Source organism: Poecile atricapillus, chromosome 21, assembly GCF_030490865.1.
Source record: "Poecile atricapillus isolate bPoeAtr1 chromosome 21, bPoeAtr1.hap1, whole genome shotgun sequence".
Taxonomy (NCBI): domain Eukaryota; kingdom Metazoa; phylum Chordata; class Aves; order Passeriformes; family Paridae; genus Poecile; species Poecile atricapillus.
Window position 1 is genome coordinate 2,719,487 of NC_081269.1, and position 18,634 is coordinate 2,738,120.

The following is an 18,634-nucleotide window of genomic DNA, read 5'->3' on the forward strand; positions in this document are numbered from 1 at the left end:
CCCCTTGTCCTTCCCTGCCCTGCAGCTGCCAGGAAAAACCAGCCTGGAATTCAGAGATCTGCTTGACTTTGTGTCGTCTCCTCTGGCCAAGATCTTCTCAAGTCTTCAGGTTCAATCTCCAAAAGTCTTTATGTAAAATGCACCCAGTTCTTGATGGCATCATTTGCATCTCAGGGCAGTTTTGGTTTTAAAAAGAGCAAATCCTGAAGTGCAAAGATGCCATTGGGAACTGATATCCAAGCACTTGTCAGGGGAGTTTCCTTAGGAAAAAAATTAAAATAAGGAGATCAAATTATGCCAGCCCTGCTTAATTAGATGACAGACTTTAGAAGGAAAGGGAATGTCTTTGCCTGGGTGTGCCTTCACTTTTGAGCTCAAATAAAGGCTTAATTAACGTCTCTGCAGTGCAGTTTATTACCACTTTGATAATGACAGGCTGGAAGGCTTCAAAACAAAAACGAGGGAAAAAAAAAAAAAGGAAAACCAAAAATAAATAAATCAAAAATCCTGATTTTTAAGACCAAAAAATTTCTAACCCTCAGCTTTTCAGTCTTGAACAGAGGACAGGTAAAAAAAATTCCAGGGGTGTTGGTTCAGCTGCCCAGAGAGGAGCATCCCAAGGAAGGAGCAGAGCCAGGAGGGAATTGTCTCTTGGATGCCCTTGGAGGCTGCAGCTGCCTCTACGTGCTCAGCATTCACCTCTGCTGGGAAGGGAGAAAATGCCACCAATCCCTCATTGTTCTCCCCTGCAGGAATGATTCACCTCATCCCCATGTGCAGGGGGGGAAGCTCTCCTGGATTGTGGGGATGTTATTTCCAGCCCCAGGAGCTGCTCTGGCTCAGCTGTTCGGGTGTCCCTGCAGCTCCTGAGCCTCCCTGCCAGAGCAGCAGGGCAAGGAGCCACTCCTGGGCTCCTTTCTCTTGAATTCAGCCTCTGCTGGATGACTCTGCACGCTCAGCTCAGCTGCAATAACATCACTGCCCATCCCTCGTGGGCATCCTGCTCTGCTTCCACCCAGCTTTGGGGCTGTTTGGGGAAGTTTTCTTCATTTGTTTTCCTCAGCTGGATCAAAATCCACCCCCAAAAACCCCAAAGATGACCCCGTGTCTGTAATAAAGCTGTGTTGCTTTTCTCTGTTGAATGTAAAGTCTGATTTACAGCCCTGGATTGTGTTTAATTCCAATAATGAAATTTTAAAAATTTAGATAGGAAAACAAAGGGGTCTAAAACAAAAAATCTCTGTGTATATATATCTATATCTATATCTCATACTACAGTAGCAGAAGCAGAAAGTTGAGGAAAAGGATTATTAAAAAAATGTATCCTTGCTTAATTACGTACGTAAGGTGTTGTATGTCACCTAATAAACATTTCCTGTTGCTGCACACGGAATTCCCATTTTCCAGTCCCACAAATCAACTCCAATCCTGTTTGGAGAACTGTGGGGTAGGAGTGAGGGGGAGTTGGGGTTTTATTTGTCTCCCTGTTTTGTTTTTTTTAAGGAAACATTAACTTGAACACACATATGAATTGAATGTCATGAGGCTGCCAGGAGAAAAACTCGCAGAAAATGAAAATGTAGCATTTTACTCCTGGGCTGCTAAACCTGTGCAGGTGGCAAAGCCTCAGCTGTTCTCTAAAAGCTCCTTCCCAGTGCCAGAAAGCCTCACTCCTTTTGCCATTCACTTTGGAGAATGAATAAATTTAGGCAAATCAGGAGCAGGACAAATCTGGAGAAATTACAAAGGGGAGGAGTTCACCTTCCTGCTATGGCTTTCAGGTCTGTCCTGGACTACTTACTCCAGTATAAAACTGAGAGCAGAAATATGATCACATCCCGAGGAGTCTAATCAATTCTGGTTTCAACACTGAGCCTATTTAAAATAGAGAATGGAATTGCTGCTCCTTGCTCTGCTCTGCCTGCACATTCTCAAGACAGAGGCAGTAGGTAAGTCCTTCCCTGCTTTTTCTAGCCCCACGTTAAGGTTACTCTTATTTCTGATTTGTTTCTATCAGGACATGCAGTGCAGGCTCTCTGATTCTTCACTATGGGAAATGAAGGAGGATTTATTTATTTCTCTGCCTTTTGCTATTTGTGTTAAAATATCAAGGATAGGTTTTTCTTGTGAATGAATAAATGCTTTGGGGGTTTCTTTTCACCTTTAGAGATTCTATCTGCTTTGCTCCTCCAAGAAAAATCAATGAGCTTTGACTTGATCTCTATATTTTATTATTATGTACCTGCATTTAAAATACCAAAACTTTAATTTCTTTATCTTTAAAACGCCTTTAAACTTGAAAGAAATTGCTTGTTTGAAATTTCTACTCCCTTTGCTTTGCTGTGTATGATCCAAGATGAAATTCTGCTGAGGGAGAAAGAACAATATGTCTTTGCTGCATCAGCCCAGCAGCCCCATCTATTTTTGCTCCCTGGGCACCATAAGTACACTGTGCACTTAGGATGGCTCAATTAAATAGCCATCTATAATTAGTATTGAAAAATGCAGCAGGTATTTTTCCCCCTGCTTCTATTCAATCAGCAACGCTGCAACACTGAATAAATCCCTTTTCCTATGCAAATAGCAGCACAGAGCCTCGAAATTAAACACTGCAGCTCTTAAAAGTGGCCAGGGGTCCATTGTTTGCACTAAAATAGAGCAGAGTGCAGTGAGGAAAAAAGGGACCCAGCATTATCAGGGGGAAGTGCTGCCCTGAGATCTGCTGAAGGGAGATGGTGTTAAAGCAGATCAAGGTTCAGAGCTGCTCACAAATTCCTGAAGGGTTTCCCTGGCTTTATTTCCCTGTTTTTAATGAATTCCCTGTCCCTCTGTGGCTTGGCTTTTCCAGATTCTTTCCTGGCTGTTGCAATCCCTTCCCTGTGGTGCAGCCCCTGGTTCAGAGCTGCCCACACCTGGGGCAGGTGAACAGGAACACAAAAAACTTCAGCTTTTCCCCGGGCTGCCACTCCTGTTTGCTCGCTGCTGGCTGCTGCCTATCCACACTTGGTTAAGTTTACTGCCCCATTAGGGGGTTTATTAGGGAAACCTGAAAGGCTATCTAGAAAACCTTTGTGACTTCACTAGATTGGTGTTAATGTTTAGGGTTCACCTCTTTATCAGAAGGAAATAACACAGGGAATGCATATATATGATTGTTTGTAGGCGGTTTTTGCCACCCCTGGTTATTGCCACATTTTTCCTTGAGTGTGGACCGAATTACACAGTCATTAATACACAAGAAACTTGATCTCTACACCTTCTCCAAACTTTTCCTCAGGCAGGAGCTCCACATGATACATTTGATTAACTTAAAGGCTACGCATTTCAAGAAACTCCACTTTTGAGAATCAGCTGAAATTCCTTTTTGTTGCATTCCTTCTTGTTACCTTTTCTTTTTTTAAAGAACAAACATTTCCTTCCTCTCTTGCCACTTCTGAGAGCCCGCCTGGGTGATCTGCCCTGATCAGCTCATTGAGCCCCCCTCCACCTGGGCCCTTCCTAACTCACCCCGCTGAAACAGTCCAAGGGCTGATTGCTAATCTTTGAAACTGCTGCCAGCCTTGTCCGAATAGCAGAGCACCTGTGCTCTAAAATTAATATTAACACTCCTTGCAGGGCTTGCTGAGGAAGGAAGGGTCGTTATCCCTGTAGCAGGAGAGGGAAACTGAGGCACGCTGGTGCAGTCACCTGCCCAGGGATCAAACCATCCCCCCAAACCTCTGTCCAGCCCCTCATCCTCTGGCTCACCCAGATCTCAGTATATTCCATTTACAGCTGCGCTCATGCACCTCAGCTTTCTTGTCTGGGTCCTTGAGAGCCCAGGGACCTTCTGGTGCTGTTTTGGGGGAAAAGAGAGACAAAGTGTGCAATTTCCAGCAGGAACACTCCAAACCATTCAGAGAGCAGGGACATCCATCCATCCATCCATCCATCCATCCATCCATCCATCATCCATCATCCATCATCCATCATCCATCATCCATCCATCATCCATCCATCATCCATCCCTCCATCCATCCATCATCCATCCATCCCTCATCCATCCATCCATCATCCATCCATCCATCCATCCCTCATCCATCCATCCATCATCCATCATCCATCATCCATCATCCATCATCCATCCATCATCCATCCATCCATCCATCCATCCATCATCCATCATCCATCCCTCCATCCATCCATCATCCATCCATCCCTCATCCATCCATCCATCATCCATCATCCATCCATCCATCCATCCATCCATCCATCCATCATCCATCCATCCATCCATCCATCCATCCATCCATCCATCCATCATCCATCCATCCATCATCCATCATCCATCCATCCATCATCCATCATCCATCCATCCATCATCCATCATCCATCCATCCATCCATCCATCATCCATCCATCCATCCATCCATCATCCATCCATCCATCATCCATCATCCATCCATCCATCATCCATCCATCCATCATCCATCATCCATCCATCCATCCATCCATCATCCATCCATCCATCCATCATCCATCCATCCATCCATCCATCATCCATCATCCATCATCCATCCATCCATCATCCATCCATCCATCATCCATCCATCCATCATCCATCATCCATCCATCCATCCATCATCCATCCATCCCTAATCCATCCATCCATCATCCATCCATCATCCATCCATCCATCCATCCATCCATCCATCATCCATCCATCCATCATCCATCCATCCATCATCCATCCATCCATCATCCATCCATCCATCCATCCATCCATCATCCATCCATCCATCCATCCATCCATCCATCATCCATCCATCCCTAATCCATCCATCCATCATCCATCCATCATCCATCCATCCATCCATCCATCCATCCATCATCCATCATCCATCATCCATCCATCCATCATCCATCCATCCATCATCCATCCATCCATCATCCATCCATCCATCATCCATCCATCATCCATCCATCATCCATCCATCATCCATCCATCCATCCATCTATCATCCATCATCCATCCATCATCCGTCCATCCATCCATCCATCCATCCATCCATCCATCCATCCATCCATCATCCATCATCCATCCATCATCCATCCATCATCCATCATCCATCCATCCATCCATCATCCATCATCCATCCATCCATCATCCATCCATCCATCATCCATCCATCCATCATCCATCCCTCCATCCATCCATCCATCCATCCATCCCTCCATCCCTCCAGCAGCTCTGGGATCAGGTTACAGCAAGCTCCAGGTGTCACTGAGGAATGGAATGAACCCCAGCACGTTTTAACCTTTTGCTTTATCACAGAGCAGGACTCAGCCAAGAGGAGACAAATCTCACACAGTCCATGCTCTGGTGCTCCAGAAGATTGGTGCCTGATAGGACATTCCTCTAATTTAGATGAGATTAGATCCCTCCAATTTTCTCTATTTCTGCTCACATGCTTTTACCCTTCACAAACATTAAATTTACATAACCATGCGGACATTGACGTCAGCATCAATTCTCACTCTGGGGTTTCCTCAGGGCCATTCGGGTACAAAACACCCCTGAGAGCTGCAGCAGTGGCTTTGAAAAAAAAGGAAAAAAAGATGCTGTGACTTCTTCCGTTTCCAGTTCCAGTGCTGTGGATTGCACACAGATTTATGGTTGGGCTCCAAATCCATTTTAGGGCTGGCAAAGTTGGGATGCTGGCACGCTTGGACACACTCTGGGGTGAAAAGTTGCATTTTCAGCTGATTAAAAGAGGATAATAAATGCAGTGTAAGAGCTGGAACACAGAGAAAAGGCAGTGAGCAGCAGGAATTATGGAATTACCCATGTGAGGGGTTTAAGCATCTCTGGTGTCTCCATCAGGTCTGAATCCAAGCTGCCCCTTCCCCAGGGGAACCAATCCTGCTCTCTTCTATCCATGATTTCCCCAAGCCATGGATCCTCCTGGCTCTTCCACTGGGATGTTGGAAACAGAAAAAGCCTTTGACACTTTCAAAAATCCAGCACAAACCTTGAGGTCTCCTAGAAAAGGAGTCAGTGTCCGTGCAGGCTCTTTTCCCTGCTCGTGGTGCTGCAGGAGATGCTTTGCTGTGTTCCAGGCTGTATCCAATGGTCTGTTATTAGATTTTCAGTCATATTTTTAGCCACAGGATCAGCCACCAAAAGCTCAGCGTGCAAGGCTGCAAAAGGCCAGCAAAGCTACTGAGCGATTTGTTTGAATCAAATTTTCAAAATACTTCAAAATAAATATCTCTGAAATGCGTTTTTATTCAAGAAAGACAGGCAAAACCCCTCACAGAAGGAAATCACCTTAGCCCTGGATACTCATTTTTTGTTCCAGCTTCTGCCTTTGATACAGGACATTTCTGAGGGCACATTATCTATGGCAGAGTACCAAAGGTCACAGCTAAAAACCTTCCCCTCGCTCTCTGACACAAAGGAAATCGTTTGCAGATGTTAATAGGGCATATCCAGAATCCCCGATACCCTTTGGATTTTTCCTGCAGTTTATTTGTGTTCCAAAGGCCTCATGGAGCATGTGATTTATGTGTGCACGTGCAAATTATAAACCCTGTGCTCACATCAGGTGTGCTGCCTTGCAAGGCTTCACTACCACAATAAAGCTGATTTTTCAGGGCTAACTCCCCATCATGTCCTGCAATATACCTGCAGAAAGATGTTTATCCCTAGGAAAAATTAAATTAATTTAATTTTAATTAAATTAAATTAAAAGTGGAGAGCAATGAATGGTCACAAACACTTGTGGGGATGCACAAATCTCGAGGTGAACTTTTGGAACTGATTTTGTCTGTCAAAGGGGCTGACTGGAGCTTCCTGAGGATGTTTAAGGCTTCAGAATGTATAAATATTCTCATGCCTATATGCTCAGTTTGTGCTCAGCAATCTCATTAATTAGAAAGACAGGCTTAGATAACAATTGCTTCTAAGTTGTTTTGTCTTTTGCACTAAAAATAGAAAGTTTCACAAAGCCAGCTAAAAATAGGATGAGGCCAACACAAGCCAAACCTAAAAATAAATCCCATGCAAGCCCAGCTTTTGGGATTTTTGGGAAAGGATGCAGAGGTGAGAGCAGATTTTGGGGATGGATTTGAGAACCAAGGACAGCAGAGCTCTGGCACTGGGGGCATCCTGGGCTCTGGGATGGGCAGCACTGGGAGCACTGGGAAAACTGGGAATGGTCAGGCAGGATGTGGCTGAAAGGGAAAGAGGCTAAAGGGACAAAGAGAGGACCCAAGTGAGAGAGAGAAGGGATTTAAATTCAAAATCTACACAGGACAGTCCTGCTGTCCTGGGCTGAAAGGTCATTCACACTCCCAGGGACTCAATATCGTTAAGAAAACCAGCTAATAAATAAAAAAATAATAAAATTATTATTTATAAAATGATTATGTATAAAATTATTGTTTATAAAATAATAATATAAAGTGAATAAACCACAGCCACTTTGTCAGAAGCAGGAATTGAGCCCTGCTTTAGTGACTGCACACCAACAGAAATGGCATTTCCAGCAACCTGTCCCTCTCACCCCCAGCTCACCAAGCAGCTCCAAGTAGGGCAGCAAGCAGTGCACGAGCTGGACAAAGCAGATTTTGGAAATTTTATGGAATTCAGACAATCTAAGCATGATCCAAAGAGCTGAAGGGTCTTTTCCTAGATCACACAATAGCACCTTGGCAGGGCTGCTCCCAGCCTGGCCCCCAGCCAGCAGCACCTCCTGGGGAAGTGGACAGGAGAGGGAGTTCTCAACTGCAGGAATATTTTATTTCTTTCTGCCTCGAGCTTCCAAATGAGGCTTGATAGCTAAAACAATTGAAAACGTTTGCAATAAAATGAAAACAATACGTAATTGCATTGTTTTTACGGCTGATCCCCGTGCCAAGAAGCAGCTTTGGGCAGGAAACCAGTTGTAAATTCGAGGAGGAAGAGAGAAGTGGGACTGCTCACGTGCCAAGAGAGGCTCCCTAAATTTAACTGTCCTGAACTCTGTGGAGGAAGAGCCAGCCCTGTCCAGCCCTACACTAAATTAAACCAAATAAAGTCAATGTAACACCTGTGGGATGGTACAGAATCTTAAATCAAGGATAAATCCATAATAAAATGTAAGAGAAAGATATAATTGATAATACAGAGAGTCCAGGTGTGCATATCCATACCTGTATCTATACATCTATGTATTTATATATCTATATATCAATATTTAGATATCTTTATCTATATTTTTATATATAAATATATGTCACAGCAATGATTTCAGCACCTCAGCTAGAAAAACAAACAAACAAAAACCCCTAAAACCCTGAAAACCCCCCTTTGCTGCTGTGTTTTCCCAGCAATAAGATAAACTACAGGAAAGAGAATGTGGGAGCAGAGGCTTGATTGAAAGAGCAACGCAGGGTGGGCTCTGGGGGTTCAAAAAGGGGGTTCAGGAGGAGATTTTGGGGGGATTTTGGGGAGATTTTGGGGAGATTTTGGGAAGGTGAAGGGCACCGTTGTCCAGAGTTGGGACCGAAGGTGAATGAAGCCAGGACAGGAATTACAGATGAAGAGGGAACTATTTGAATGCTGTAAACACCAGGGAGGGAAAAGAATTGTTTAGGGTGGTTCTGTGATATTTCTAGGAGTGATGGGATGCAGATAAGGAAGTGGAAAATGTAAGCTATTAAATAGGAAACATTTCCTGGCAGGGTGGACTAATGGACTGTGGAAAAGTCTTCTAAGGGAAGTGGCAGGAGCCGCTCAGACAATTAAAAGTGGTCTGGACAACGTGCCTGAGGGCATAATCGTGCCTAAAACCATGGAGAAATGCCTGGATGTGACAAGGATCTTCCCTTCTTGCTTCGGAAAGAAAACCCCAAAGCTCCGGGGAAGAAAGGCCCATTGTAATGCAAGGCTCCTATAGGAGGGAGCCTCACATCCCACTCAGATAAAATCCAAATGCAAATTTTCCTCCCCAGGGACGGCTCCTCCTGAGCAGCACCCACACAAAGGATCCTGTTCAACCATGTTCCATTGCTGCCAATCAAAGAAATCCCAAAAAAACCCAACTGAAAACTCCTAATTCACCATAAACATGAACTCACTGTTTGCTCAAGGCTTCCTGTAATGTTTAATTAGCTCGTTCTTTAAGGTTTAACACCTTCAAGGACATTTTCCTTAGGAAATGCTGAATTTATGTGTTGTTCTACTTCACTGGTACCAACCAAATGTGATAAAGACTTGGTGGAAAACACAATCCTTATTTAGAGACACCAGGAACTTGGTGGAAAGATGTAAAAATCAGATACTAATTATTAAACACTCCAGAGTGCTGGATGTGAGGCAGCTGTAGCCACTGAAGGCTGGGATTTCAAAATTAAATTTCATTTTATTTAACTTTTCCTCCCCATCACTTTGATGCCCAGGCTGGAGGGTTTATGGTGTGCTCAAGGGTCAGTTTACTCAGACGTGATTGAGACCCACAAGTTTATTTGAGACAACTTGCCAGACACCTGTCCAGGTGGTAAAAACCACTTGATTCCTTTGTTTGAGGAGGGTGGGATGTGGATTTGCCACGGAAAGGCTCCATAACCCCTTTCCATTCCTCCTCTGGGACACAGATCCAGCATCAGCACAATCTGGGGATAATTCCCCTTCCCTCTGTGGCTCTGTTTGATTTTTGTGGTTCCAGAAAAACCACAAAAAGAAGCTTAGAAGCTCCACAGCCTTGGAGCTGCTGCCCTGACTCCCAGCTGCGGCTCAGATCGCCTGGAAAATGGGATTTGCATTGGAGAAATGCTTTGGTTGCTTGTGAGACCTCCTGGAACTGCCCAGCCTGGAGCTCTCATCCACCATCTTCCCCCTCTGCTTCCCATCCCAAAGACTCCAGGAGCAAATCCAGGTTATTCCTGCTGGGCACCAGTTCTTTCACTCCTGAAGGCTCCTTCGTGTGTAAATTGCCCAGAAACTCCCAATCCCAGGCTGCTGGGATGGTTAAAGGTTGACACTGAGCCCCGAGCAGCTGCCAAAAGCACACCTGGAGTCTTCCATCCGTGCAAAAAACCCACGGGGAGCGCTCCCAGGCAGGTGGAAATCAGCTCAGGCCGGCATTCTCCAGGCATTTATTGATTAAAAGATGGATTTAGGCACTCGCTGCCATTCTGTGCTTGGAACTCGTGTTGTTTCCCAGTGGGGATGAGGAAAAGCTCGGTGCCACTGTCCTGGAAGGAAAAAGAAATACAACAATCAGTGCTGGCAAGTGAAGTTCTGTGGCAAAAGGATAAAAGCTGGTCAACATAGAAATCCCCCCAGAAAAGCAAAGTTTGTTTTCCTTCTCAGTCTTGCTAAACTACAAAGTGAGGCAACATTTTCTGTAGTTTTCAGCAGAAATTTTGTTTTTGTGAAAGAAAAAACGAAAGTGTCATTTTTTTAAGGTTGTATTAATTGCCACAAGGTCTCCCTCTGTGTCACAGCTGCTCAGGTTTTATAACAATTCTCTATTTATAATTTCTAAATCCTTAATAGATGGATGTATTGTTATGCCACTGATATCACCATCAAGGTGTTAAAAGCCTTCCAGGAGGTGTGTTATAAATTACAAATTAAGGTAGTTACCAGTCAAGTGACAGGGCTCCTCCATAATTATCCTTAAAATTGATTAGCCATTTATTAAAATGTCTATAATTTACTAATCACAAGCAAACAGAAGGTGTGCTATTAATCATCATTATAAGAGGGCTTGAATTGTTATGGATTGAAGTTAAATAGACAAAGAGATTTATCCCTGCCAAAGTCAATTTAAAGTTTAGAATAAATAAAGAGCCACTGAAGCAACTGGGGATAAACAAAACAGCCTCTACTTTCCTAAGTAGACAAATACATAAAGCTAAATCAGCTCTTGTCCTCTGAATTTTGTATTTCTCTTGACAATGAAAAAGTGGAATTCAGATGTTCTGCCGTGGGAAGGGTCCCAGCTGAGTTAGAGCAGGTCCTGCAGGAAGTGAGATCCTTCACTTCTCAGAATTCCTCACCAAGTAACCTTCAAAGGAGTTCCTGGAACAGCCTGAGATAAGTCCTCTTGCATAAGTGAATTTACAAGTCTGTGAAAGGCTGGCAAGTGCAGAGCTGATAAAAGGAAATTTACTTTAACACTGCGTATATTCAAATGCGCAATGTATATTCCAACTTTTGCCTCAAGAAGTTGAGGAAGCCAAGGTTTGAAAATCAAATTCTTTGGGACTGCATCCCATGCAGAATTCTGATGATCCAGAGTCCTAAAGATTCCTGCCAGCACTGGTTCTGGGGGAGAATTAATGGCTATAAAATGGTTTATGAGAGATCAGGAGGAGATCTAGAGAGGGCAGGGCTGCCAATCCATTTCCCTGCTGCTTTTGGGGGGCAGAATTTGTACAGATTTTCATTCACCTGCTTTATTTATTGTTTTTTAGTGGGCCACTGGTGCTATCGGTCCCAGAAGTGTGAGCAGCCACAGTGTGAAGGTAATGCCAAGTAATTTGTTTTTCCAGTCACATTGGTGACTCTTCTGCTTTCCAAAGGGGCTGCTGAGAGAAATAATGCCAAAAAAAAATCACAGAACTCAGCCTTTAAAGCATCGTGGTCACGTTATTTGTGAGCCGGGTACTCTGAAGTCCTCGGTGTTTGTGGTAACTGCTCATTTCGTGTCGACCATGGATAACGCAGAAATGCGTAAATAAATGTAAAAATGTAAATATACAAATGTAAAAAACACCCCAGAAGTTGGGGTGATGTCTCAAACGCCCCAGTTTGGTTGGGTGGCTTGGCTTTCTCAAGGATTTGCTGTCTAGAGGGAAATAAAACCAAAATAAAACATTTTCTTCATCCGTGCCCAGATCCTCTCCAGTGGCACCAGATAAGCGCGGTGTGCAAAGGGGACAGGCAGTCCCCTGTCAACATCGTCACCCGAAATGTGCTGCACGACAAGAGGCTCAAGCCCCTGACTTTTGAAGGCTATAATGTGAAGGGCTCTGCCAAGTGGAACGTGGCAAACAATGGCCACACAGGCAAGTAGTGGCCAGCCTGCTCCTGGGGGATGGCTTTGGCCTTTCCCTGGGGCACACATGAGATCCCTCTGGGCCACGAGTGAAACTCCCAGAACATTTTTGGCGTTAAAATTTTCTTGGGAATTTTGTGGGAATTGCAAAGTTTTGGGGTTGTGGAGGTGGTTCTTGAACCCCCCAGCAGGAATTTCTGTGCAGAAGCAGAGCTGGAGGTGCCACAGGAGCTCGAAACCAAAACCCCCAACCCAAACAGAGGCCAGGACTGGGGGCAGGTGGGCAGGACAACAATTTGGGCAGAATTCCATCATTTTCTGCTGAAACCATTTCATTCCTGGGCTGCTCCTTTGCAACTGTTGCCTCTGCACAAAGAATCCTGCTGGAGAAAAGCCTCGTGTGGGAAAGTCATTCACAGTGCTGTGTGTTATTAGTTCTTTAAATAATGAGCTATATTCTTTTCAGATTCAGAGCTGTTTTCTCAGCACACAGAAGTTATCTGGTGTTGATCAGCTACTTAGTGAATCAGTAAACCGTGAATCAATTAACAGTAATTTCAAACTGTTCCACTTCCTCCCCGTTCCTTCACAATGCTGAGGATGCTGCTCCAAAAAATTTAAGTTCAATTACTTTGGCTTTAAAAATAAACCTGTGGTCTAATTTTATTTATTAATTTTTTTAAAGTTACGTGTAGGTGTTCTTAAAATCCTGGATGGGTTGTTCTGACTGCCAAATCCTCGAAGCAAGTGGCAAATATTTCCTGATTTAAAAGGGAAAGGTGGGAAGGCAGCTGGGGAGATTTTTACAGCCAATTTCAATTTCCAGCTAATTTCAAATATCGCTATCGTGGCAGACCACAAGAAAAAGGAATGTTTTGACTTTTCACTAATATATGGATTGATGACTTTCCCATTACAGGGTGATACTCCAGGATGCCCAATTACAGTCCCTTTTACATCAAAATTAATATTTATAAGGATTGCTCTGAACTCTCATCTTCCCCAGCCGTGCATGAGGATTAGGAGTTTAATCCCAGCTTTTAAAATCTCTTCCTTCTGAGGGCAACCAATTCCTGTGCTAAATGAGGAGGTTGTTGATGAAATTAGCTGCAATTAGAGGCTGCAGGTGAGATTAGACCCTCCTGGTTATGTTCCGTGGTGATGGGCACATAGCAAAGGTCGCTGTCTCAAAGGTCTTAAACTAAATAAACAAAGCCCACAAAGACATCTGACTCATCCACTTACAGATTAAAAAGCAAAGGAACTAAATGACTCATGCACTCTCCAAGTTCATTTGGAATTCAGAACAAAAATGAAATCTCTGGGGCTGCAATCCAGAATTTTCCTCTGGGGCTACAATCCAGATTTTTCCTATGCAAAGAAAAGTGCTGTGCTTAACGTGGGGGTCGTAAAAAGTAAAATTTTAAAATATATCTCAAATATGTATGATTTAGGCTTCAATTGCAGCACTAATCTAAATTAAAATAGAACATCTTTAAACCCTGCCCAAAGGAAATGTTACACTGCAGACAACAGGAGATTAAAATGATGGTTAAAACTCAAATAAACTGGAATCAAATTTACTTTGATAGAGGGTTTTTTTTAGAAAAAAAATGAAGGAATATAGGGTCTTCTGAAAGGTATAAGAAGCTCTGACTCTAGAAGTCACAATGGTTATAATTAATCTCAAATTAAACTCAGCTATGATTTTGTAAGAGTTCAGTTTCTGCAGAGCGGAATTTCTGGAACACTCGGTCTGAAAAGCCAAGTGAGAACTTGAAGTTAAATTTGAATCTCAAGAACATCTCTGCTCTCACATACTGTTAATGTAGGATCTGCTCTTCTCCTTTGGAACCATTTCTGGTTTTTTCTCCAGTTCAAGTGACACTAGATGCATCCCCTAAAGTCGCAGGAGGAGGCCTGGGGAGGAAATACAAAGCGATAGAATTCCATTTGCACTGGGGAGTCCCAGATGAGCCACAAAGCATCCCTGGCTCAGAGCACAGCATAGACGGAGAGAAATACCCCATGGAGGTAGGTGCCATCGTGGATTTCACTCCAGAGCTCTGGGGTTTTGAGATCCTGCTCACAAAAACTCTCAGCTAGTTCCCCACGGGAGGTCTGAGGGTGAAATAATTGCCCTTGGCTGTTGTGTTCCAGCTTCACGTCGTCCACATAAGAGACGATGTTCCAGATGTGACAGAAGCCAAGAAAACTCCAGATGGAATTGCTGTGTTGGCCTTCTTTGTAAAGGTAGGCAGTGAAATGTTCAATTGCCCCTCTCAAATCTCAGCCAGCAGTTTGGCTGAGGGATTGTTTATGTCAATATTTTATGTTTGTGTCAATGTTACAGCAGCCCAGGACTTTAACTTCCCTGTCTTCTGAGGGCATTCTGCCAGCACTGAGTTCCTCTACCCTTTTCTACATCCTGCTTGCTGTGATTTTTTCTTGTGGCCCTTTTCTATTTTATTCACCACTGATAAAAAGCAATTGCCTGTAGAGAAATACATGATGTGGAATGAAAATATTTCCCTTTCAGGCTGACAAAGAAAATAAAAACTACACAACTCTATTGAATGAATTAGAGAATATTAAATACAAAGGTAAGACACTCATGCCAGGGGTTTCACAAGCTGTGTGGGGTGAGGATAAACGTGGGCAAAACCTGCAGCCATGAGCATTACAAGGGATTTTCCCCCACGGTTTTTCCAGGGCAAGAAGCAAAGGTGGATCCTTTGCCACTGAGTTCTCTTCTCCCACCTGAGGAAGACCTTGGGAGGTACTATCGCTACGAGGGGTCCCTCACCAGCCCTGACTGCTACGAGGGCGTCACCTGGACGATATTTGAGAAGCCAGTTGAGCTCAGCCTGTCCCAGGTGAGTGCAGAGGGACAGCCGGAGGGTTCTGTGCCGTGTGGCCGGGGCTGCCCGCAGGGTGACACCTCCCTGCCTTGCTCCCCACACACACACACACACACTTGGCTGCAGCCCAAACCTGCTCCCAGCGCCAGCTGATTGACCCCATTAAATCATCCCTCAGAAAATGGCAGGAAAGGGGCAGGAAGAGGAAATGACGGCGTGAGGAGAAAGCCAAGAAACCCCCCAAGCCCAGCTTCGTCAGCAGCACTTCCACTGCTGCCACCTGCTCCCTCCCCAGCTCCATGGCTGTTCTCCCTTTGCCAGGACAGCACACAGCCATTCCAAACCCACCCTGGGCCCATCAGCATCAGCGATGAGCAGCCCATTCCTGAGCTGCAGGCAGGAAGAGGAGGTGGAATCAGGAGCTCTGGGAAAGCACAGGTTGTGCAGAGATCGCACGGCTCAGCCCAGAGCCAGGGCCTGGATTTCAGCTCCGAGCTCCTGGTGTGCTCTGGTGTTCTCCCAGTGCCCCCAGCTCAGGCCAGTGTCACAGAGCAGCCAGGAACCCAAACAGGGACAGAATTCCTGGAGCTCCTGGCCCGTGTCACAGAGCAGCCAGGAACCTGAACAGGGACAGAATTCCTGGAGCTCCTGCCCCGTGTCACAGAGCAGCCAGGAACCCAACAAGGACAGAATTTCTGGAGCTCCTGGCCCATGTCACAGAGCAGCCAGGAACCCAAACAGGGACAGAATTCCTGGAGCTCCTGGCCTGTGTCACAGAGCAGCCAGGAACCCGAAAAGGGACAGAATTCCTGGAGCTCCTGCCCCGTGTCACAGAGCAGCCAGGAACCCGAAAAGGGACAGAATTCCTGGAGCTCCTGGCCCGTGTCACAGAGCAGCCAGGAACCCGAAAAGGGACAGAATTCCTGGAGCTCCTGATCTGTGTCACCACGATGTGGTGTCCAGGCCCAGGGCCGTGTGCGTCAGGAGCTCTTGGGGAGCCGGTCTTTGGGCTGCACAAAGCATTTGGCTCCCACACAAAGGAAGTGCCCGTGATTTCCAAGGCTGGAAGGAGCCATCTCTTGGTGACCTCTCCAGTGGCCTCTGCCACGGCGCTTCCTGTGAGGTTCTGCGTTCGTTAAACCCTCAGGTTCAAAACCAGAGCGAGGCAGAGCGGGTTTGCAGCACAACAGCCCCCAGAGCCCTCTGGCAAAAAGATTTAACCCCCTGTTGTGTTTTGCAGCTTTCCCAGTTCACAGCACTGCACTTTGATGGGAAGAACTCCACTCCCATGATGGAGAATTTCCGGCCAGTGCAGCCCCTGAACGAGCGCAAGGTGCTCTGGTCGGGCGCCAACATCGTCCTGCCCACGGCAAAGCTGCTGCTGCTGCCCCTGGCTCTGAGCTGCACCCTCAGCTCTCTGTCCCCCTGAGCCTCCCCCACCCCATTCAACATCCTGGCCCCTTATTTCTTGTTACTTTTGCTGTTCTTTGTCTCAGCCTCTCATGAATTGCGTCCCAATGCAGAATAGCCTTGTCCTCCTCCAGACATTAACCAAGGACTTCTGTGCTGCTCTGGTGAAACCCAAACCACCAGAACCCAAAGGAACTGGGTGATAAAGCGATGGAAATTAAATTTTAAAAGCATTTAGAGAAAGTGTTAGTCTGGATTATCTTGTAGTTTTAAGCCAGCACTGGAAGGAGCTGCACAGCGAGGCTTGGAGAGGAATCTGCTCTTAAGTGCCTGTGAAGGGGCTGTTTTGGAGCATGTTTACATTCAACACTGCAAACCTGGCAGTGAAGTTGGAGTAATTCCTACAATCCCACACTGTCCTACCCAATGGTACAACACAGAGCAAAGATAAAACGCTCACACACAACCCAGCAGCATCTGGCTCATCCCCTCCAGGGAAGGGCACTCACCCGACACATAAATCCCCCTCCTTCCTTCAGAATATCTCAGTTAATTTCAGATAAGGACACTGGATTCCTTCCAGCCCATCTCCTGCTGGGGGCTAGCAGGTTCCTCTGTTATTTATTCATCCTTCTCTGGGATGCCATGGTCATTGTGATGTGCTGGGAAGCAACAGGGAGGCTCATCCCCACAGACCAGAGGCACATCTGTGGAAATTCCCTCTCTTTGGAGGGCTGCTTTTGAAGCAGGAGACTCTGATGATCCTTTGTAGTTATTATTTGCCTAATAAAATAGGACAGCTCAAGAAATGGCGCTTTCTTATATATAAATATATATATATATATATATATTCCTTTTATATAAATAAATTTTTTATAGTAGCATACCTGCAATCTTCACATACAGGCAAGATTCATAGTTTTTTTCCAAGAAGATTGTGGTTTGAACCTTCAGATCTCACCCAATTACTTATAGAAAACACCTTGGGAAATGGGGTTTCCTTATATTATTCCAATTCTCTCTCTGAAGAGGGATATAACATTTCTCTTTGGCTAATGCTGTGTCACACATTACAGCTTCTTTTAGGATCTGAGATTTTGGCCACACCAAAATAGGATTTCATATTAGCAGATTTGTATTTTTTTTCCTTTTAAGGGCAGTGTTTGCAGAGATGACTTTATATATTTTCAGGAAAATCCTGGTGGTGAGAGCAACCACACCTCACCAAAGGAGGGGTGAAATTATTTTCATATTAATCAATCAGTAAAGCTTTATAAAATCCCCCACATGGGAAAACAAATAAACCTATTTAAGTTTAAAGGAAAGATTAATACTTTAACTGTATTTTTATGTAACTGAAAATCTTTGGAGGAACAAACAGAAATGAAATATTAAAGGTGAACAACAGACCTATATTTGAATTGTTCTGAGTTTTCATTTATTTTGTCCTTGCTGAAGGGGAATCCACAAACTCTTTCAGAAGAGGAATGTGACTTTCCCCCCGCACCCCATTTTGTTCACAATATTTAGGGTTGGGTTTAGGGCTGGGCTTGCATTTTTGGGGCAGGGGGCAGGGATTTGCAATATCTTGGGATGTTTCTACTGTCAGCAGAGTTCTGGGGCTCTATTTCACACCCTCGGGGTGTTCTCTGCACTCAGCAGATTCCTGGAGTCTGGCACCTTGCCCAGGTGTGCAGAATTGGTGCCCAGCCCCAGCCAGCTCCCAGGACAGGGAACTCCTGTTTTAAAAGCAGTGATGGGAACACTCCTTGGGATACCTGAGAAATGCCCTTTGCACTGACCAAGGTGGGCAAGAGTCACCATCCCTCTCCTTCAGATTATTTCCTCAATTCTCATTTCACAGGCGGCTCTCTAAGGGGGGAGTGGAATAAAACCTGCAGGATCTGGCTCAGCTGTCATTTATTGCTAATAATAAATGATAAATCACAGGGCACAGCCACTAATTACAATGTGGGAGCATCTTATTTACTATGAAGCAGATTAAAAGAGAACTAAAGGAAGAAAAAATCTGCTGGGAAGAGGATGAGTCTTATCTAAGAGCTCTTCAGCATCAATCCCAGTGTGAATAAAACCTCCCTGGACAAGGATCAGTGTTTTTACTGAGTGGCTCAGTGGTGTGGCAATAAGGAAAAGGGAAATGCTCCATCTGCTCCTGTCACAGGGACTGGGAGCAGTCTGTGGTCAAAGCCCCTCTCTGCACCCAGGTTCTGCTCTGGGGCAGGGGGTGACAAGGACAGGACCAGCATCAATGCAGGGAATAAACAAAAACCCCCAGCAAAAGCTGTTCCCAGCTTGTTCCCAAGAAAAGACAAG

The 18,634-nt window shown here is 45.0% G+C and overlaps 1 protein-coding gene across 1 annotated transcript; it reads left to right on the forward strand.

Moving 5' to 3' along the window:
* The first annotated feature begins 1,520 nt into the window (after window positions 1-1,520).
* CA4 (carbonic anhydrase 4) lies at window positions 1,521-17,715 on the forward strand. Its single transcript, XM_058854542.1, has 8 exons — window positions 1,521-1,949; window positions 11,446-11,496; window positions 11,869-12,039; window positions 13,906-14,063; window positions 14,190-14,282; window positions 14,569-14,632; window positions 14,742-14,905; window positions 16,131-17,715. Exons 1-8 carry the CDS (start codon window positions 1,892-1,894, stop codon window positions 16,317-16,319), a joined length of 948 nt encoding a protein of 315 aa, XP_058710525.1. The 5' UTR covers window positions 1,521-1,891; the 3' UTR covers window positions 16,320-17,715.
* Window positions 17,716-18,634: the final 919 nt, after the last annotated feature.